A 24,171-nucleotide genomic window follows, 5' to 3' on the forward strand; every position below is an offset into this window, starting at 1 on the left:
TGATAGAGGCATGATTCCTCAACATAGAGTACTGTATTCGACCTAAGAGATGTCAAGTTACCTTGTATTAGAAACATGCAGATATTTGATACTGAGCCCGAAACTTGAAACTGACTTGAAAACTGGAAATTACTCCAGAACATAATCAACTTGTTTTTAAAGACAATCCCCTATCTTAAAGGCAAACTAAAATTTATGAAAATTTTTATTTGCATATAGGTACCTCCAAATTGTACCAAAAACGGTACAATTGTACCGTCTTGGCAACACCGGTATACATGTTACCAATTTTAAATTAACTAATTTAAACAGGCAGATTTCATTGCCGCTGTCTTTAGTACTTTAATACCTTTTTTTTAAATATTGTTGGTAATTCGGGCAGAATTTCATGAGCCTTGTTAATTTTAAAGAATTGAAGGGAAGAATTCGAAATGTTGGCTTTGGAGTTTATTTGACTTGGGGTAATTTTAGTCAGTAAACAAACAGTAGTCGGCTGAGATATATTGAGCCCAAAATATAAAACATTGCAAAGAAAAAACAATCCAATAAACCTAACTTACAGTGATGTGATTGTAGATACTCTGTGTCCAGCCATGAAGATCAACCAATCGATACAATGCAGCTAGCTTACATCTAAGCATCTTCTCACCCTTAATATAAAACAAAGATTCTGGTCCTTTTATGTCATTAATGGGGATAATGGCGCCAGTCTTCATACGAGATCCTGATCCAAAAATATCACTCAAGTTTTGGGAGCTAAATATGGTGCCTCCATCCCGGGAGTGATGTTCCACTATCCGCTCCAATTCTTCTTTAAAGATTCGACTGGCCATCATTGCTTCCACTCGCTTCCGTCGCTCCATATCCCGTACATCCTAAAATGGTAGCAAATTCGTTAATGTCTATTATAATTATCGGGAAGTTATGACGTTGGTAGACTTTAGGATGAGAATTTGAGAGGGGCTTTCCAGGAATAGTTGAATACTAAACTGGAGAGTTTAAAATTTGATAATGTGGAAGATGGGTGGAATAATCTTAGGAAAATAATTTGCGAAGTTGCTGATAATGTTTTAGGAAAGAAAGTTCGGAACGCAGCTAGAAATAATATTGAAACGTAATAGTGAAATATTAGTCAAGATAACGTATTCTTACATTCGCCCTTTAGCTTTAAGATGGATAACAAAAAAAATCCACGGAAAAATGTACCGGTGTTTAAGAAAAAAATATTCTTTGGGAAGCCTGGATTGGTTCGGAGGGGCGGGGGGGGGATTGTCCTTGTAAGTCCTTGTTTCCATATTCACCTTAATCTGTCACATTGGGAGCATGACTGCAATTTGTATACGGAAATGGGCGAGAATAAATTCCCTCAAGCGTCCGTGAACCCCCGAGAATATTTGAGAAAAGGGAAACTAGCTAACTGTATCAAAATATAAATGATGTGCCATAAAATAAACCATGCACCTTCCCCCCCCCCCCCAAAAATTTCATACGCCCTAAAATGCCAAGAAAGTGTATCTTTAATACTAATCTCTTTAATTATGCTTAAAAAAATTCGTAATGTTATATATAAAGTCTGAGTGATTTTGCACAACTCACAAAAGAAAGGATAGCTGAGTAAGTGATATAGTAAACTGAAATTATAAAAAAATATATTAATTCTAATTCTAAAGTTTACGCTAAAATAAACTAAAAACATATGGCACAGAACAATTAAGTAGGTGCCGCTTTCCTTTGAGGGTGTAGTTGTTCTTGGGAACCAGCATATTGTTACTGTTCTATTTTTTGTAAGCGTTGTCAAACGAACTCATTAGTTTACTTTTTTTTATTTTCACGGTTCAATGTGACAACACTGACAAAAATGTGGTACTACCCAAAAAGCTTTACAATTTTGGATAAGTAAAATCTTAGAGAATCACGGTTTTCAGGCATGAATAGACCTAATAAGGGTCCGGGGGGGGGGCAAAACCTTTTTTATTTTGATGTCTTTGGTACTTCAGGGTTCGTTAGAAAAGTGAAAAACAATTTTGCTGTAAGTCACATTTTTTTTTTAATTTAACACATTAAGGGCGGTATAGCGGCAGTCAGCTATGTGTTCAAGTAGGGAATAAAAGCTGGTTGTTTTGTCCATTTTATGATGTATGCAAAATAGCATGGCAAACAAAGCAAAAAACTTGGGAAACAATTGTAAGCGAATAATACCAGCTATTGAATTTTCCCTCAGTACTTTTCCGTTTCTGTTCGAATTGTCCACACAGGGAGCAAGGTGAGTTATTTTACCTTTGTGTGTTTTACAAACAGAAGAAGAGACCCTCGTTGTTTGAACAAAGGGTCGCAACAGGCATGTTTAAAAATTAAATTGAAACAATCAATCAATTTATTCAACCAATAAATTTGAGACAAAGTCACTTTAACCATAGACCCCCGTAAGGCTCACTGGCCAGGAAAAAAAAAACAGGGGGAAAACAGAAATGACACAAATGTTAAAAAAAAATAGAGAAGAAAAGTATTTTCAATATAATGCATTTCAAACTTTCAAAGACTCAACACACACACACACAAAACAAAGAAAAAAAAACAATAACACAAAACACAATTACAATTCAGAATTAGCAATTATATTGAAAATGGGATTGTTAAACTAGTCCTATTTCAAGGACTTTATATTTCAATACTCGCTTCATTTTTTTGTATGCATCTGGAAGGGGTAGCTCTTTGCTAACTTTATTACACTTTCGCCTAACCTTACTTGCCTTATTTTTCTTAGCTAGGGCGCAGCTAATACTGTGGGTTTTTAAAACCTTTCCTGGAAATGTAAAAAAAAATATTGTCAAAAAATACACTGTCTTCATGTTTTGACCTTTTACTGTACCCATTGGAATTCTCCATATTTATAACGCCTTGTTATCTATGTGCAATTCCTTATCAAACTAAAGCTAGCAACATATTTTGGCAAAAAAACTAAAACTAACTTTTTCATATAGACAAATGTAGGAAAAAAGACGTCTCTTGCACTCACAAGCCGGTTTATTTAAGCATTTCCTTTCCAGTTATGCCAACAAGAAACTTTGGCAATCTTAATAAAATAGTAACAGGTGGTTTACGTCAAGGGCTTAATTTATGGTTCAAAAATATTACAAATGAGGGAATTGTAATTTGTGCCGACAGTTCACTGCCTTTTTCATTAACACAAAAAGCAAAAAAAAAATCAAGCCATAGGTTGTGTTTGCATCTTAAAGGAACAGTTGTAGCACAACAAAGGCCAGAGTTCAATCGATGAGGGGGAAGGGGCCATGATGCCCAAAAAGCTCGTTCGGCTACATTTTTAAACCCAAATTTAGTAGGGGGGGGGCAGTACTTAGACCGGCGTTGGGCGGATTTCCTTCCCTCTCTACCATTGTTGATTGGCATGGCTGGAAAATAGTTCAGTAAAAAATTTACGTAGAAGCAAGGGTAACAGGGCATGGGCACCGATAGGGGGGCATGCCCCCGACCCTGGAAATTTAGGACTATAAAGTAGTTATAAGGAAACCAAAGGAAAGAGAGCAGAATTTGGGCAGAAAATTCTCTGCCGTGCCCTTGCATCAGTGTTTGAAAAACGGATGATTCAAAAATGTGTTTTTTTTTTGTGCCAGAATATACAAAATTCCGGTAAATTTATGCATTTTATGGGACATTTTGAATTCGAATCACGATTGAGGATGACTTCGCCCACCCCCGCCTCTCTATGAAAGTGACTTTATAAACTTGATAACACAACGTAAAAACATCTTGTAGATTTCTATCGGCCTATAAGATTACATATTAATTCTCTTTCGTATTTAATATTATCCCAACAGAACAGTAAAAGGGGGAAGGCTGTAGAAAATCCTTCCAAAAGAATCCAGAGAGTCTTAAAAAGACAGTTAGCAATGCATAAAAATGAGAAATTTTGATTTAGCGAAGTACCAAATTTGGGAGAGAAAAAAAAACAGCGAATTAATATACCCTAAAACCCGACGTTCAGCTCTGAAACGCCTTAATGTTTCACATATTTGGCACTTTAGTCCCACATTAAATCCACGGGACCCAATATTCTTTTAATTCTGACACATGCACGAATGCGGGAATATTTTTTCAAGAAGAGGGGGCAAGAACGTATCCAGGATTTTTTCGGAGGGGGTTCTACAAAAAAAATATAACTTAAAATCGCATCAAAAATGTGTTTATATTCATTTTTGTTATGTTTTCACGAGTCAGACAAACATTTCGGGGGGGGGGAGAGCCCAAACCTCCGAGGGGCGGTAGCAAAAAACTAATTTTATTGAAAAATTTGAATAGGAGGTTCCCATATTTTTTTAAGTTTTGATGGGCCCAGGAGCTTAGCCTCCCTCAAATTTTGATGTCCTCTTGTTTTTTTTTTTCACTTCGGACATGTTTCCTCTGATTTCGTTAAGTCTCACTTTGAAAAACTTGGACAGATGAGTGATTGAAGTTACCTCAAGTTGCTACATTTTACACGCACCTTCAAGCAGAAAGGACGATATTTTAAAGCTTCTTGCCAAAATTCCAGGATGGGCGCTCTTTTAAGCACGAACAAATGTGACAAGTATTTTTACACGCTTGGTACAATAAATTAGAATGACAATCAACTTGGATCGTTCAAGATCGTAGGGTCGATGACAAACACAAATGAAGCTGTAAAATCGATCTTCCATAGGATACGAATTCCAGTAAATTAATACATACAGTATTGCCCATGTAAATTGTTTTGGGCATAGTATGTGAAATAAATATGCGTTACATTCAAGACAACAGGGGAGGGAAGGGGGCAGCCCCAAACCATGGAAAGACCAGGATAGGTGGTTATAGCGCAAATGTTGTTGAAGTACAACTCTTTTTCGGTAAAATAAACCAACCAAACAACAACAATCAAAGACTAACATTTACCCCCAAGAAAAAAAAATTCCAGAAACACACCCCCAAAATATTTGGCGGTCATATTTCATTACATTCACAAAACTAAAACATATAAAGGGAATAGGGATTTTCACGGTGGGAAGGCTAGTGACACAATATATAAATTTTTTTTTAGCCCGAATCAAGCGTAATATGCACTACAATATGTTCCCACGTGATATCCTAATATGAGAGGGAGCCCTTGGACGGATTTATAACTTATCGGCAATTTTGTTTACAAATTATATAACAAAAACTAATATGAGAATGCATATAATAAACATTTTTGCCACTCAATTACTCGGACTATCTGTCTTGTCTTTTTTTCTACAATTACCCATGTCTTGATGCCTAATGCAAAATACTTGATTTTCGATATATATATATATATATATATATATATATATATATATATATATATACACACACACACACACACACACACACACACACACACACACACACACACACACACACACACACACACACACACACACACACACACACACATATATATATATATATATATATATATATATATATATATATATATATATATATATATATATATATATATATATATATATATATATATATATATATATATATATATATATATATATATATATATATATATATATATATATATATATATTTCTTAATAATTAGCCATGTTGTTGATGCCTAATGCAAAATACTTGATTATACACACACACACACACACACACACACACACACACACACACACACACACACACACACACACACACACACACACACACACACACACACACATATATATATATATATATATATATATATATATATATATATATATATCGAAAATCAAGTATTTTGCATTAGGTAACACACACACACACACACACAGACACACATACACACACACACACACATACACACACAAACACACACATACACACACAAACACGCACACACAAACACACACACACATATATATATACACACACAGACAGACAAACACACACACACACAAACACAGACAGAGACACAAAAATACAGACAAAAAAACAAACACACACAAAGATACACACACACACACACAAACAAACACACACAAACTCACACACACACACACAAACACACACACACACACAGAATCCCAGGGCCTGTGTCAGGTTTTAGCCTATCTTACCGTTAGGGCTATAATCTTTAAAAAGGACATTGCCTCCACTCTTAAAAGCGAAAATCAGAATCAAAGAACACCAACTCCATTAAAAAGAATTACTTTTCAAAATCGAAGAACATTAGATCCAAAAATATGCATGACCATTGGCCAAAATTGACACATGACTAAAATGTCTTTAGATTCTGGCCTCTTGTATTTGGCTACTCATTACAGCGTCATAGCGCATCCACTGTTTTCTAAACAAGCCCCAGTGAGATCAGAAAAACATAAAAACTAGCATAACATTCTTTGAACTGATTTCCCTAACTGTAAAATCAAAATTTAAAGGGAACGGAGCCACGAAAATCAATAGAAAAGCATTTTCTTCCCTTGCACCCATTTCATAACTGAAAACCGGGTTTTTCTCAGATTTTTCTTTTGGTTATTAAAAAATTTGAGGTTTTAGGATAGTGCCATGTTTTCATCACTGTTGCAACCTTGAACCATTAAAAACAAATAGGCTAAAATAATTAGCTAAATTTGAAACGAATTTCTTTTCATCATTAAAAAAAATTCAAGACGAATACACCTTAAAATGAGCACCTTAAACGCCTCAAATTGTTTGCTGTTGTTTTTATTTTTTTTTTTTTTTTTTTTGCTGATTTTTCAGTCATGTTTTTTTTAACTTGGCAGCCCCTACTACGAAAAACTGCAGAAGTGTATACCGATACACTGGTATGAAACTATTCTACCTCCGATTGAAACTATCCTATGTCCAAAACCGTTAATTTTCAGGAGAGCTTGTGAAGTTTTTAAGATTGTTTTTATACAGTCCTTCTAAGAGAGGATACAGGGGAACAACCAAGCTTTAGTTTCTTTTGTAATAATTGGATATGTAACTATGACACTATCTCATGTCCAAATAAGGCCTTGTAATAGCTTCTGGGTGTGATAAAAGCAACGGTGATAGTTTCAGTCCAGTGTAGCGATACTGGGATCTTTTTCATTGAAATTGAGACCCCTATTTTCCTAATTTTTAAAGATATATACAGCCACGCAAGTCAGACATCAAAACAATCAGACTTAATTTTCACTATCCTTGGTATTTTAGTATTAACATCGCTCGGTAGTGTCGGTCTTTTGCTTTTTATTTGCATTTTTTAGTCAAGAGGATTTTAGTTTTTATTTCAACTTCAGCAGAATGACAATTTTGGATTAAACGTACTTCGATTTCACCAACTGCCTTATGTTTGCTACTCAGGCTGGATCAAGCTAGGACATTTAATTTAACTTTATCTTCTTTTGACTGATTTTTCGTGCTTCACAACCAAAAAATTATGACAAAAAAAATGTTTTTAGTCCTCACACTGGTTTTACCAATCGTAGCGTTTTATTTTTCTTTCTGTAACGTTTTTTTTAAACTAAGTTTCTTAAATCTTCAATATGATTTCTACAAAACGTAGATTTTGGATTCAACGCCCTTCGATTTGGTTAAACATCTTCCGTTTGTTACTCAAGACGGAAACAGAGGCATTAAATCCAACTCGACCTTTTGTTGACTGATTTCTCGTGCTTTTTCCTTTTTATTTTCGTCTTTCCGTTCTGTAACGTTAATTTTTCAAAACAAACTTTAAAAACGATATCTGCAAACGGAGATTTTGCGTTCAACGTCTTTCGATTTGGCCAACCATCTTTCGTTTGTTACTCAAGATAGGATCAAAGGCATTAAATCCAACTCGACCTTTTGTAGACTGATTTCTCGTGCTTTTTCCTTTTTATTGTTCTTTTCTTTCTGTAACGCTCTATTTTACTTACTGTAGCGATAAATTTTTAAAACAAATTTTAAAAACGATATCTGCAAAACGGAGATATTGCATTCAACGTCCTTCGATTTGGCCAAGCATCTTTTGTTTGGTTACTCAAGATCGGATCAAATGCATTAGATCCAACTCGACCTTTTGTTGAATTATTTCTCGTGCTTTTTTCCTTTTATATTCCTCTTTCCTTTCTGTAACGTTAATTATTCAAAAATTAACTTTAAAAAAGAAATCTGCAAACCGGAGATTTTGCATTCAACTTCCTTCGATTTAGCCAACCATCGTTCGTTTGTTACTCAAGATGGGATCAAAGGCGTTAAATCTAACTTGACCTTTTGGTTACTGATTTCTCGTGCGTTTTCCTTTTTATTTTTCTTGTTCCTTTCTGTAACGTTTTATTTTCCTTACTGTAACGTTAATGTTTTAAAACTTAAATTTTAAAAACGATATCTGAAAAAAGGAGATTTTGCATTCAACGTCCTTCGATTTCGCCAATCATCTTTCGTTTGTTAATCAAAATGGGATCAAAGGCATTAAATCCAACTTGACCTTTTGGTTACTGATTTCTCGTGCGTTTTCCTTTTTATTTTCCTCTTTCCTTTATGTAACGTTTTATTTTTCTTATTGTAACGTTAATTTTTTAGAACTTAAACTTTAAAAACGATATATGCTTGTGAGTGAACATTTAAAGCATTTTTCGAAACCCGAAAAGATGAAAATTCGGAACGGGATTTTTACCATCTTAATGATAAATCTGGTGAAGTATGTAATTTCCTCCTTGCTTTCAGAAAATTTAAAAAAAAAATACCTAGAAGTGGCAAACTAAATATTAATTCTTAAAATATGAAATAAAATATTTAACTTGTACATGCTAACTTCCAAAGTACATGCGTGATGTTAAAACCTAGGAAAATTATATATCACCTTGGTTTTTTGATTTGTAGGTGGGATTATAGTGTGGGTAACTTATTATAAGAGGTAACTGGGTAATGCTAACTTCCATAGTAGGAAAATCTTATCATCTTAGGTTTTGATTGGTAGGTGGGATTACAGTGAGTGGTGTTTTTTGCAGTTGCAGTGGTCGGGATTTTGGGAATTTTGTGAAGTTTTGGCTGATAAATTTTGTGTTCTATTTGGGTTGCATGTGACAGTTGCACAGAAATTCCGCTGAAAATTCAAAATAAATTTTTGAGCTAATATTTTGGTTTATTGGGATACTATGCGGGCTATAATTTGTCACAGATCAATATCTGAGGGTTAAACAGTTCGTAAATTTTATTTGAAACATTTTCTTAGAATTTTTCTTATTTAAGATACTATTATTTAACTCACCATCGCTGCTGAGCTGGTAAAAACTATTCCATATCAAAATGTCAGCAGATTTACTTATTAAATACACAAAAAGAAAATGGCTCAAGGGTTGTCATGTATTCCATAAACAACTACCATCAAAACGTTTATTATCGATTACAATTTGACAGTCTAAAATCAATGCACATTCCTTGAAACATATAAAATGTACAGCATCAAAATACATTTTGAATTTCGACGGGCAGATAATTTAAGATCTGTTAGTGTTGGGCTTAGCTTGAACTCCCTAGGGTCATTTTTATGCAAATTTTGCAAAGACTAATCACACACCAGTTCCACCTACGAACCAATAACCCAAAATAATATGTGATTTTCTCAGGTTTTAGCGTCAACCGTGTATTATAGCACGTGCATGGCACTGACAGATCTAGATCCGTCCCTGGAGAAATATTAACTTAACTGGAAAATCAAATTCTGAAAAAAATATTTCAAATAAAAATAACAAAGTGTTTAACCCTAGAACACTGATCGGGGACAAATTTTACCCCGCAGAAAACTCCAATAGACCAAAATACTAGCACACAGATTTATTTCAAATTTTCAGCGAAATTTCTGTGCAACTGCCACGGGAAACTCAAATAAAACACAAATTTATCAGCCAAAACTTCGCAAAAATTTTCAGTCTTGGCCACTGGTAAAAAATCCGGACCTACTAATCAAGAGATGGCAAAACTTCTGTTCTAAGCTTTCATCTTAAGATTTAAAACTTCCTGAAAAATTGAATGAGAACAAAAGACATTTAATGGGCACTAAATCCATAGGAGTGTCAAAGGAGAGGAGATTTACTTCTGCCCTGAGAGGTCTAGTGTTATAAATTTATCCTGGTGTATATACTGTGCTACAGAAAAATTAGCATTTTATGTTTGACATTTCCAAATCTGCTTCTTCTAAGTGCGAATGCTCTGCTTGGTAACCTGCGACCCAGGGTTCGATTCCAGCAGCCGCAAGACTGGGCGACATGCTTGTTGCCAATCTCTATAAAAAAAAAGGACCCAGCAACCGAAACGTCAAATCGACGCCATATGCGCCATCGATGGCTCTGGACGATATTATATTTATCCTTATCCTGCCCCCCTCAAACCAAATTTCTGCGTAGGTTCATGACTAGGTTTCATCATACTTCATTTGAAGGTAGATACTTGTTTTAGCAACATATAAAATACTGCAGTGTCGCCACCAGACAGAAGGTCTGTTATAGCCCCATGAGAAACAAGAAGGAAAAACAATGGAGCGTGGAAAATAATCCCATTAAAATTTCGGTATAAGAAAAACTCTAGGTAGCAATTGCCCCCACCCGTGGGTAAAGCCTCTCTTAAACTTAGATACACTGGAATGAAACTACCCTAATTCCATGTGCTCCAACTGAACTATCGTACCTCCAAAACTGCAACTTTTCAGGAGAGCTTTTGCAGTTTTTAAGGTTGTTTTTATACAGTACTTCAAAAAGAGGTTATAGGGGAACAACCAAACTGTAGAGTTTATCAAATTACGTCAAAATCCACTGCTTGAAACTATTTCAAGTCCAAATAAGAACTTAGTTTCAGGGTGATACAAACCAACTTTACAACACAGGATAATAGAGAAAGGCAATTCGGAACAGATCTAGACAACATTTCACACAAGATAGACTTCTAATCCATTTTTGGACTAGGATAGTTTCAATCGGAGTGCATTTGGAGGTTGGATAGTTTCATTCCAGCGTAGCGACTTGTACACAATATATTGTATAATAAAAATGAGTGTGGCGAAAAAATCCCAATTACACCATGGCATAATTATTGGGCATCTACGTAAACTCACAATTGACATTTCGCAGATTCTAGATTTTGGCAGAGCAGAGACAGTGCTCTACCTTCTGTTAGAAAGCACTTCGGTGAAAAAAACAAACCAAAAAAGGAATGAAGAAACAACAAACGCGCCCAATACCAATCAACAGAAGGAAGAGATAGCAAATATTTTAGAACACTTAGAAAGTATTCTGGCCATCTAATTTATTCGACATAGAGTTGTCAAACAAAGGAACATGTATGTAGCATTTCCGTGGAAAATGGTCATATGAAAACAAACGATTCATCTTTGCACACATGAAACATGAGAAGCCAATTTAGAGCTTCAATTAGGCCTAGTGCCAATCCAACTTTCCTATTCATCTTTCTCTCTCTCTCTCTTGGAAAAGAGGAAATGAAAGCAATTTAGACACATCATCTCCAAGTCTCAAGTAAAAGCTCTTTCGATAACATATATAGTGGTGGAATTGCCCATACAAATGGCAGATCCAGGGGGCCGGGGAGACACCGGGCCCCCCAAAATTTTTTCTGGCGCCCTCATTCCTTTTCTGCCCTCTTTTTAATTAATTAAGTGCCCTCTTTTTAATTAATTAGTCAATTATTGGGCCCTTGTCACATTGGGCCCCCACGATTTTGTTCTAGATCCATCCCTCACCCACACCCTAAAGGTAATTTTTACAGCCTTTAAATATCATCCTGCCTTTTCTTTCCCATTTTCACTTTTAGCCTTACTGTCCATTGTATTCGAAATCTATTTTGGTGTTGATCAAGTGACCAACGCATGTGCTAGTCATCGCCGCGTGTTTAGTTCTCACAGAGCCTGAATATTACATCGCCTAAAAAAATTGCTTAACAAAGCCATAAAAAGGCCTTGCGAAGCAAAAATAAATCGCTTCGCCACGCTTCAACACTTTACTGAAAAAAATATAAATGTTTTTATTTTTATAACTTTAATAAATCAAATAATATCAACATTTTGATTACTAAATATCAGTATATGTAGGCTATATTAAACTGACAATGCAAATTCATTTCTATTTTTTTCAGTAAAGAGCAAATTATATTCTGACCTTGGGAAGGCATAGGGGTTTTGAGCCCAACTTCATGTTAATTTCTGCTCGTTTTGAATTTGACTCGGTTATTTTTGTAATTTCTGTTCGTTTTGGGTTTCATTTATTTATCGATGCTGATTTGTAGGAGTTTCATGCTTGGTAGATTATTTTATTTTTGCTCATTTTTTGTTTAATGGAGCTCTTTACTTTTCCTTGAAAAACTTATTTTGTGGAAAAAGTTTTTTTAATTAATAACATCAAAAAATGAAGAGGTTGATAATGCATATAATGTCCAAATTCAAAGACATCATGAAAAGGTTGAATGATCCAGTTGAATAATAAATTCACCAAAGGCGATTAATTCCATTGGTTTATTCTTGTGACGTATTTTCACAACCAAATCAAATAATTCCTTATTTTTTTGGAGAGAAAAATAGCCCTACTCGGTTAACTAATGCTTCAAGTAACCAATACTGAGCCATAAATCTGAAGTAATACAAGAAAAAATAAATACAGTAACACAAATCTGAGTAAATACGAACAAATATATCCCATGTCATAAAACCTGATTGGTTCTTTTGCAAGACATATTAAGCCAATAAAATGAACGAGAAGTTTTTGAGTTACAACATTTTTTATGAGTAAACTCTCAATTTCTCTGCCTTCAAATCCTTTAAAAACAAATAAACTGAAATACCTTTGGAGGACCAAACTGTTCCCAGTGAAATATCTTGTTAGTTATAATTGGAAAAAATATAATAAACTTGTTTGATCTTTTTCACAATTAAAATATTTATAGAACACCTCTATGATCTCATTTCCGTGACTTGAGTGTTGCCTCTTTGGCAGATATTCTACAGGAAAAATGGGAAAAAAAAACTTTTCCTCCTAATTTCCGAGCAAACTGCCAGGATTGCATAAATAATACAAGTCTTTCAAGATCTATTCTAGCACATCCTTTTAATTTAATTAGGACTGCCTTCATGATAATGATTTAAAATATTTAATTCAATATTTACATACAAAGGTGATAGGGAGCGAGGTCTGTCCAAGATTTCCCTTAGTTAATCTTGTAAAAATATGGAAACAGGGGTTAAGATGTCGTCCAAGAGGCCTATAACTGCAGGGGAGGCTATATAGGTATATTTCGATATTGCAACACCATTTAATATCAGACCATTGGAAGCCACAATAATGACTGATCAAATGTGACTCTGAAAGGAAAGGTTGAGGAAGATCTGTTAATATTTTTACAGAATTGTCTTGAGTGCTCGTTTAGGAAACCTCCTTCTTGGGAGAGCCTTCGATCCTACAAAATCCCTTCAACTTCTGGTTGTTTGCACTTATATTTAAGTATATCCATGGGGCAATTTTTGGCAAGAGAAACAGCTACGCTTGACTCATTTAAAAGGACAGTTTAAATGACATCATCTGTTTAAATCAGTCAGCTTTAATACACTTTTGACAAGCGTGGTGAACAGGCGAGTCCGCATCTGTTCATACAAGGATTTTTGAAATCGCAGACCAAAAAAATGTCGAAATAAAAACTGCTTTTAAACTTGGGACCATTTAATGAATCACTTGTACATGTGGGTCAATCAGAGTTTAGAATATATCCCTAAGATATGGGGCCTCTTTTGTAATTATCTCGAATCGGTTTAACTTGTTATAGGAATTTGTTTCCCTGTCGTTTCAAATTTTAACTCCGCCTGTAAGTAATTAGAGTCAGTCCCAAGCCTGGATAAAGGAGGAGGGTTTTGCGATGGTCTAGCAACCTGCCCTTAGAAAAATTTACGCTATAGAAACATCCAAAAAGATCCCAAATTTTTTTCGTTTGTGTTACGATTGCCCAACTGAATATTGACCATGGACCATTCCCGGATTACCCAACGTCGACAACATTGATACGCCCCCGGACAGGATTTTTTAAAGAAAATTTCCTCATAAAACTTGGTTTTTGGTATGACAGAACCATGGACCAACTATCGAAAACTGAACAGATTATGAAATAAATGCATAATGATGGCCTGGATATACTAGCGCTCTCTGAGGTCCGTTGGACTGGAGCAGGCAAACAAAACCTGGATAAGGGGAATACTATCCTGCATAGTGGCGAGAATAAGAAAGTAGCGGATGTGCCCATAATGCTCTGCAAAACAGCCTCAAAAGCGTTGAGAAATTGGAGCCCCATTAACGAAAGGATCATCACAGCTCGATTTGCGGGTAACAATGCAAAGCTAACCGTAGCAGCATGCTACTCGCCTACAAAAGACGCTGACGACGCAGTGAAAGATAGCTTCTCTTATTGCCACAAAGTGGGGTATGCGAGATCTTATTGCCCACAAGTTCTTGGAAGTGAAGGACTCAGGGAGATAAACGAAAACGAAACGCTGCTTGGTCGACTTGGCTCTTACAAATGACCTAATAATTGGGGACACCATGTTTGCACATAAAACAATCCATAAATATTCTTGGAACTCCCCTGATGGGGGAACGCATAATCAAATTGACTGCCTTTCGATCAACAGAAAATGCAAGTCCAGTCTGCAAGATGTGAGTGCTTTCAGATGTGCTGACGTGGCGTCTGATCATGCCCTCATGATAGCGAGGATAGCGTTGAAGCTAAAGGCCACATCGAAGATTAGATCAAAAGAAAACCCAACCTTGACTCCTCGAAGCTTTCCATTTCGGCAGTTCGAAATGATTTCATCGTTACACTCTCTAACAAATTTGAAGCATTTCTCTTAGATGTTGACACTGAGTCAACCTGGAACATCATCAAAGAGGTTCACAATCAGAGGGCTGCCGCTAAGCTTGGGTGCGCCAAAAGACCAATGGTTGTCATAGACAACCAGGAACCTGATTGGTTAGCATCGTAACTTAAAGCTGCAGCTCCTAAAAGGTGGTGAAAACCGTGACAAAGTTCTGAAGAACCAAATGTACAAAGACCTAGATAAACAAGTCAAAAGGAGCGCAAGGGGGGACAGACGCAGTCTTTTGGATATAAAAAAAAGCTGCCATGGCAGAGGAAGCGGTGACGTGGTGGCTTCAGAGCAGTATATAAGATTACCAGTGAATATACGGGGAAATGCCGAATCGTAAACGGACCAGTTAAAGATGCAAATGGCAAAATTGTCTCAGACTGAGCAGAAATACCCGTAGTAGGCTATGGGCCTTGCATTTCGAGAAGATTCTGAACAGACCCCGCCCAGTGGATCCACCAGATATCCTTACAGCCCCCTTTTTGAACCTCCAAATCAACACAGAAGAACCTTGTGATGTAGAATTCGACAAGCAGGCTGCAGGCTTAAGAATGGCAGAGCAGCCGGAACTAACAGAATAACAGCCGAGATGATAAAAACATCACTGAATACCTGTATGAATGTGTAGCTTAAACTTTTTGCTAGTATCTGGAAATCTGAAAAGCTGCCCAACGATTGGATAAAAAGTACACTGAACTTAATTTTCAAGAAAGGAGACGCGACAAATTGTGACAACTGGCTACGCACCAGTCCCCTATCTATTCCAAATAAACTCTCGTCACAAATTATTCTTCAGCGCATCCAGACAGTCCTTGATAAATACCTACGGAATGAACAGCATTGTTTCCGGCCGTCCCGTTCTTACACAGATCTTATCTACACACTATGAATGATGATTGAGGAGCGCAATGAATGGCAAGGAAAAATGTACCTGATTTTCTGGCGTAAAACAGGGCTGTATTCTTTCTCCCTTCCTCTTTGTCGACTACATACTCATTGATTGTACAGGGTTCGGAATCCATATTGGAGAAGGTAAGCAGCTTGCTGTTCTGAATTTTGCTGACGATATTGCATTGATCGAAAGTAAATAGACCAAACTCCAGTATCTCCTCAATACTATCCGTCAAAATACTGGCCGACTTGGCCTCAAGATCAACACAGAGAAAACAAAGAGAATGGCAACAACTAATTCCCCCCTGAACATAAAGTGTGGAGATTCAACTGTCGAGCATGTCGTAGAGTTCAGGTACCTCAGCAACACGGTAGAGAATTCAGGGTCAAGTGAGCGGGAAGTGCATTTGAGGATAGGGCAATCCAGTGGAGCTTTTAACCGACTAAAACCAGTATGACGATCGAAAACGTATTCTACGAAATTAAAAATGAGGTTATTTAATAGCAATATCCTTTCTGCACTCCTCTACAGCAGTGGGTGCTGGAGTTTAAGTCAACAACAAGAGAGACGGATTCTTGCATTCGAAAACAATTACCTTCGGAGGAATATGAATATCGACTGGAGCGATCACGTCACAAACCAGAAAGTCCGACCTATCTCCAGCCAGTCCATGCTTATGGACATCATTCGGCAACGAAGGTGGCGATACCTTGGGGACGTGATCTGGATGTAAGTAGTAAAGCATTAATAGATATCACGAGTGATTGCGTAATAAGCCTTACCACGGGCCAGGCATCTATATATTTGAACCCTACGCCTGAAGGCATAGATATGTATGTAAGTTTCGAATGAATTGGGGTTACCATGGTCATTAGCAAAGAGGTATCGTTTCTATAGAAGGTATAGTAATTTGAAATATCATGTGGAATTCGCTTGAAGGTATATACTTTGCTTACGTGCCCCTACCAAACAGGTTGTGTGCATACTTTCAAGTAATTGGGTTACCAGGGTCATTTAATACCGGTCCTATTAATGACAAGTTTTTTCTGACGTAGATTTCTATTTCATGATATACAAGTTTTTTTTTTATGTTAAATACGTGGTCATTCATCTGTAAGTTGATTAGTAGGTTTTTTTTTAAAAACTTGGCTATTCGTTTCATGGGTTTCATTAATAGAACGAGTAATGCATTTGAAAAGGGTAATTACTTCTTTAGTTTACGAGATTTGCGAATTTTTTTTTGCGAAAAGATATTTGCGAAAAGATATTTGCGTAGACGCTTACAAGGGACATTGCTAGAAAGTATTCAATAGCTTAATTGAAAAGTAACGATAGAATGACATTGTGACTTGACCTAGCTTTACCTCGCCGATGTGGTCTGTATAATACGTAAGTAACGTTTGAAAAATATTGTCAATTTAAAAAAAAATGGCTGAAGTGTTATGAGGGGGGTGGGTTGCATAGAGGGGTGAGTTGCACGAGAGTTCAGTTAAAGAGGATACAGTTGCACGGAGGGATTTCGGTTATACACGGGTTCAGTTACAAGGGGGGATCAGTTGCACGGGGGGTATCCCTTTTTCTTTTTCGTAAATCGGGCTCCCTGTTTTCAAAATCCCTTTTTCTTCTGAGGCTTGGAGCATTTGGTGACTAGATATTAAACGTAATGAAATTTAGCACGGAGGTTCAGTTGTACAGGGGTTTCAGTTATACAGGGGTTCACTTACATGGGGGTTCTTTGTGTTAAATAAGTAGTTTTTGTATCTTTTAAAAGAACTTTACGGGGATTGAGAGACTCAGTTGCCTAATTCCGTGTGATTTTTATTTAATTGATGCTCATTAAAAAAGAAAATTTTGTGTTAAATAAGTAGTTTTTGTATCTTTTAAAAGAGCTTTACGGGGATTGAGAGACTCAGTTGCCTACTTCCGTGTGATTTTTTTTACTTTATGGTCATTAAAAAAGAAATTTTTTTGTTAAATAAGTAGTTTTTTTATATTTTAAAAGAGCTTTACGGGGATTGAGAGACTCAGTTGCCTAATTCCGTGTGATTTTTATTTACTTGATGGTCATTAAAAACGAAATTTTTATGTTATATAGGTAGTTTTTGTATCTTTTAAAAGAGCTTTACGGGGATTGAGAGACTCAGTTGCCTAAGTCCGTGTGATTTTTCTTTAGTTTTTTGTGATTAAAAAATAAATCTTATTTTTAAATCAGTAGTTTTTGTATCTTTTAAAAGATCTTTACTGGGATTGAGAGACTCAGTTGCCTTATTCCGTGTGATTTTTCTTTACTTGGTAGTCATTAAAAACTAACTTTTTGTGTTCAATTAGTATTTTTTGTATCTTTTAAAGGAGCTTTACGGGGATTGAGAGACACAGTTGCCAACTTCCGTGTGTTTTTTCATTACTTGGTGGTCGTTAAAAACTAAATTTTTTTGTTAAATAAGTAGTTTTTCTATCTTTTAAAAGAGTTTTAAGGGGTTTGAGAGACTCAGTTGCCTAATTCCGTGTGGTTTTTCATTACTTGGTAGTCATTAAAAACTAAATTTTTGTGTTAATTAAGTAGTTTTTCTATCTTTTAAAAGAGCTTTACGGGGATTGAGAGACTCAGTTGCCGTTTTCCGTGTGGTTTTTGTTGCCTTGGTGGTCGTTAAAAACGAAATTTTTGTGTTAAATAAGTAGTTTTTGTATCTTTTAAAAGAGATTTACGGGGTTTGAGAGACTCAGTTGCCTAATTCCGTGTGGTTTTTCTTTACTTGTTAGTAATTAAAAACAAAATATTCGTTTTATATAAGTATTTTTTTTATATTTTAAAATAGCTATAAGGGGTTTGAGAGACTCAGATGCCTGTTTCCGTGTGGTTTTTCTTTAATTGGTTGTCATTAAAATCGAAATTTTTGTGTTAAATAAGTATTTTTTGTATATTTTAAAATAGCTTTAAGGGGTTTGAGAGACTCCGTAATGCACTAGTTTTTCAGTAAAGACACTCAATATCCTAAAAGTGTTTAATTCAAACTTTTTTAAAACTTCGAAATTTCTCAACTTTATTTATTTTTTTCTTTCTATACAGAACTCAAAATGTCAAAGTATGCTTACAGTTCTAACAAGTGCGCTCTGTGATTGGTCAGAGACACGCTTTGACTTTCCCACTGGCATTCTATGACCGGTTATTGACAGCGCTCTGTGATTGGTCAGAGACACGATGTGACTTTCCCACTGGTATTCTCTGACTGGTTATTGACACAACCTAATCTATTGCATGTATTAAATCAGTATTTTTTACGCAGTGGAACGATAAACACATAAGTCATATCTTTTAAAAAAAGTGAAGATGGAACATTTTAATAAAGTGTGTTTACATAACAAGGTTATTGTAGCATTGAATGCCGACAAAGAGAAATATTTAAACTTTGAAACAAGTACAGGTGGTAGCACTATTGGAAATGTATGCATGCATTGTCATGACAGTAAGGACTTAAATTTCTTTGGAATACCGAAAAAATTCAACTCTTATGTTGGTGGTTATGCGAGATTGTGATCTCCAGAGATGATTGCACTCAAAGAGAATGCCAACATAAAAATAATCATTGATGATAGAGGACAACTCCTTGCTACTGTTGCAGGTAACACATTACCTACTGATACATCCAATCGTCACCTTTCAGGTATTAGCATTCAACAGAAGATCAATAAAAGAAAGGCCTACTCTTCTACTGATATCGTAAACCATATCTTGTCTACGTGCCGAAACTGTTACCTGTGTAAAAATAATGTGATAATAGACAGTGAAATTGTCAGAAAAATAAAAAGGGCATTGTCAGAAAATATCACTATGGAATATAAAGATGAATCGATGAAAAACAAAACACCAGCAAAAGTTACTGCCATTGGTCAAACGGTCATTGAACCAAATAATACCAAAGACGAAAAGCATATTGAGCATGTTGATGAGACAACAGTAAAAATTGTGTATTACTCAAAATGGAATAATGATTATTCTACTGATTACGAACTAAGAGAAGACAATAGCTATAATATCAAGAGAGAACATGGTGAACTATTTTATGGAACAGATTCAAAATGTCCAAAGTTAATTGTTGATATTAATAATGTATCATAATATATTTATTGTATTAATATTCTACATAGCATTATTTCATTAAAAATATATTTTGCATTACATTGTTATGTGTTCATTATTTTTAGAGTAAGCTAGCATATCAAACGTTTAGAATGTCTAATAAAACGTCGGAGATGTAAGAAAAGGAATTTGCATACATCTATTGTCAGACACATGGGGACAAATTTTTCTTGAATTCACCTCCTTGATAAATAAAAAAAGACATTTCATTCAAGAAATTATGACGAAACTCTAAGTAAGTTACAAACTCTGTCTTGAAGTTACCTCATGGATACACAATGCAGAAATTTCATTTAAGAAATTATCAAAAATTGTAAGTAAGTAGCAAATTCTTTCAAAAATATGTTAATACGTTTAAGCAATAAATATCTTTAAGCCTAACCCGTCTTTATTCTTTAGAATAGTTTTATTCATTTCATTAAATTATGAAGAAATTGTAAGTAAGTAACAATAGCTTTCTTGAATTCGCTTCCTGGACACAATACAGATATTTAATTCAAGAAATAATAATAAAATCGCAAGTAAGTAATAAAGTCTTTATTGTTTCCCCCTCTTGGATACACAATACTGAAATTTCATTCAAGAAATTATGAAGGAATTATAAATAGTTAACACACTCATGTTACCTCATGGATACACAATGCAGAAATTTCAGTTAAGAAATTATCAAAAATTTTAAGTAAGTATCAAATTCTTTCTTGAATTCGCCTCCTGGGTAAATAAAAAAGACAGTTCATTAAAGAAATTATTAAAAAATTGTAAGTAAGTAGCAAATTCTTTCTTGAATTCACCTGCTGGATAAACAAAAAAGACATTTCCTTCGAGAAATTACGACAAAATTCCAAGTAAGTAAAAAACTATTTATTGTTTTCATGACTTAGATACACGATGTAGAAATTTAATTCAATAAATTATTAAAAAATTCTCATTAATTATCAATTTCTTTCTTTAATTCAACTATTTTTTACACAATACTGAAATTAAATTTAATAAATTATGAAAAAAAACAATTTATTTCATGAAGTCAACTCTTGGATTCACAATACGGAAATTTCATTCAAGAAATTATGAAAATATTTTCCAGTAAGTAAAAAAATATTTTTTTTTCAACATATTGTATATAAAGTACATATACTTAATTAAAGAAATTATGAAAAAATCGCAAGTAAGTAACTTTTTTTTCTCTTTATCAAAAACAATTTTCACTTAGCTACACGATGTAGAAATTTAATTCAAGAAATTAGGAAAAAAAATTCTCAGTAAGTAACAATTTCTTTCTCGAAGTCAACTCATGGATACACAATACTGAAATTTCCTTCAAGAATTTCATGACTTAGATACACGATGTAGAAATTTGATTCAAGAAATTATGAAAAAATTCTCAGTAAGTAACAATTTCTTTCTTGAAGTCGTCTCTTGGATGCACAATGCGGAAATTTCATTCAAGAAATTATGAAAATATTTGTAAGTAAGTAACAAACTCTTTATTGATTTCACCTCTTGGATATACAGTACAGATACTTCATTCAAGAAATTGTGAAAAAATCGCAAGTAAGTAACTTTTTTTTTTCTCTTTATCACACACAATTTTCACTTAGCTAAATGATGTAGAAATTTAATTCATGAAATTATTGAAAAATTCTCAGTAAGTAACAATTTCTTTCTTGAAGTCAACTCTTGGATACGCAATACGGAAATTTGATTCAAGAAATTATGAAAAAATTGTAACTAAGTAGCAAATTCTTTCTTGAATTTACCTGCTGGACAAACAAAAAAGAAATTTCGTTCAAGAAATTATGACAAAATTCTAAGTATGTAAAAAACTCTTTTTTTTTTTAAATTTTTTTATAAACTACAAATAATATATTTTAAATAATTTTTTAAAAATTTCAAATTCTATTATTAAAATTATTTCTTTTTTTAACCTTTTGGATAAACAAAAAAAAAAAAAAAAAAAGACATTTCGTACAATAAAAATTTCCAAATAACAATGAAATAAAAAAACATATTTGTTTTCCAGATTTTTTAAAGAGTTGTTTAAAAAAAAAACATGAAATATTGAAAAAAAAACACAGTAATTAACCATGTCTTTCTTGAAGTTAACTCTTGGATACACAATACGGAAATTTCATTCAATAAATTATGAAAATATTTGTAAGTAAGTAACAAACTCTTTATTAATTTCACCTCTTGGATATAAAGTGCAGATACTTCATTCAAGAAATTATGAAAAAATCGCAAGTAAGTAGCTTTTTTTTCTTTATCACAAACACTTTTCACTTAGCTACACGATGTGTGAAATTTAATTAAAGAAATTATGAAAAAATTTTCAGTAAGTAACAGTCTCTTTCTTGAAGTCAACTCTTGGATACACACAATACGGAAATTTCAGTCAAGAAATTATAAAAAATATTTGTAAGTAAGTAACAAGCTCTTTATTGATTTCACCTCTTGAATATACAGTACAGATACTTCATTCAAGAAACGTGATTAAACACGTTTTGAAACTACATGCTATTTGTATGCCTTTCCTTGGCACCATTCCAAACGAACAGGGATTCCCCACTGGTTCCTACACATTGCAAAAAGTGAGCAGTACGAAAACTCCACTTTTTCAACCACACTGGTTTTTTAGGGACCAAGAAGGAGAGATATTCAAATTCGACATAGCTTTATTACATTTTTTTAAGGTTCATTTCCACGAAGTTTCGTGGCCCCCCGTAACTACGACTAAATGAACCGTACAAAAATGACATAAAGCTATGTCGAATTTGCATATCTCTCCTTATTGGTCCCTAAAAAACCAGTCTGGTTGAAAACGTGGAGTTTTCGTACTGCTCACTTTTTTGCAATGTGTAGGAACCAGTGGGGAATCCCTGTTCGTTTGGAATGGTGCCAAGGAAAGGCATACAAATAGCATGTAGTTTCAAAACGTGTTTAATCACGTTTCTTGAATGAAGTATCTGTACTGTATATTCAAGAGGTGAAATCAATACAGAGCTTGTTACTTACTTACAAATATTTTTGATAATTTCTTGAATGAAATTTCCTTAGTGTGTGTATCCAAGAGTTGACTTCAAGAAAGAAATTGTTACTTACTGAGAATTTTTTCATAATTTCTTGAATTAAATTTCCCACATCATGTAGCTAAGTGAAAATTGTTTGTGATAAAGAAAAAAAGCTACTTACTTGCGATTTTTTCATAATTTCTTGAATGAAGTATCTTTACTGTATATCCAAGAGTTTAAATTAATAAAGAGTTTTTTAATTACTTACAAATTTTTTCATAATTTCTTTAATTAAATTTCCGTTGTGTTTAACATATATATAAATTAAATAAATAAATTTTTAATGACCGATAATTTTTTTTCATAGTTTAGTGAATTTAATTTCTATATAGTTTATCTAACACGTGAAAAAAATTATTTGTGTTACTTAATGTCACGTTTTCAGTAATATATTTTACGAACGGTCTTTTTTTTTTTTTGTTTATCCAAAAGGTTAATTAAAGAAAGAATTTTCTAAATAGAATTAGAATTTTTTCATAATTTCTTGAATTAAATTTATACGTCGTATATCTAACTCATGAAAACAATAAATAGTTTGTTACTTACTTAGAATTTTGTCATAATTTCTTTTTTGTTTGTCCAGCAGGTAAATTCAAGAAAGAATTTGCTACTTAGTTACAATTTTTTCATAATTTCTTGAATCAAATTTCCGTATTGCGTATCCAAGAGTTGACTTCAAGAAAGAAATTGTTACTTTCTGAGAATTTTTCAATAATTTCATTAATTAAATTTCTAAATCATTTAGCTAAGTGAAAAGTGAATGTTATAAAGAGAGAAAAAAGTTAATGACTTGCAATTTTTTCACGATTTCTTGAAAGAAGTCTCTATAGTGTATATAAAATATGTGAAATCAATAAAGAGTTTGTTAATTACTTACAAGTATTTTCATAATTTCTTGAATGAAATTTCCGCATTGTGCATCAAAGAGACGACTTCCAGAAAGAAATTGTTACTTACTGAGAATTTTTTCATAATGTCTTGAATCAAATTTCTAAATCGTGTATCTAAGTCATGAAATTCTTGAATGAAATTTCCGTATTGTGTATCCATGAGTTGACTTCAAGAAAGAAATTGTTACTTACTGAGAATTTTTTCCCAATTTCTTGAATTAAATTTCTACATCGTGTAGCTTAGTGAAAATTGTTTTTGATAAAAAGAAAAAATAGGTACTTACTTGAGATTTTTTCATAATTTATTGAATT

At 34.0% G+C, this 24,171-nt stretch overlaps 1 protein-coding gene across 2 annotated transcripts in view; it reads right to left on the reverse strand.

Annotated features, from left to right (window-relative positions):
- Nucleotides 1–24,171, reverse strand: part of hts (adducin 1-like protein hts) — a 153,215-nt gene that overhangs the window by 87,164 nt on the left and 41,880 nt on the right. For both annotated transcript variants that reach the window (XM_089093704.1, XM_089093705.1), the window contains exon 3: nucleotides 561–875. In XM_089093704.1, coding sequence (XP_088949830.1) covers nucleotides 561–875 — 315 coding nt within the window. The remainder of the gene's footprint in view (nucleotides 1–560; nucleotides 876–24,171) is intronic.

Source organism: Artemia sp. Qi Xiang Cuo, chromosome 8, assembly GCF_049724085.1.
Source record: "Artemia sp. Qi Xiang Cuo chromosome 8, ASM4972408v1, whole genome shotgun sequence".
In the NCBI taxonomy this organism is placed as follows: Eukaryota; Metazoa; Arthropoda; class Branchiopoda; order Anostraca; family Artemiidae; genus Artemia; species Artemia sp. Qi Xiang Cuo.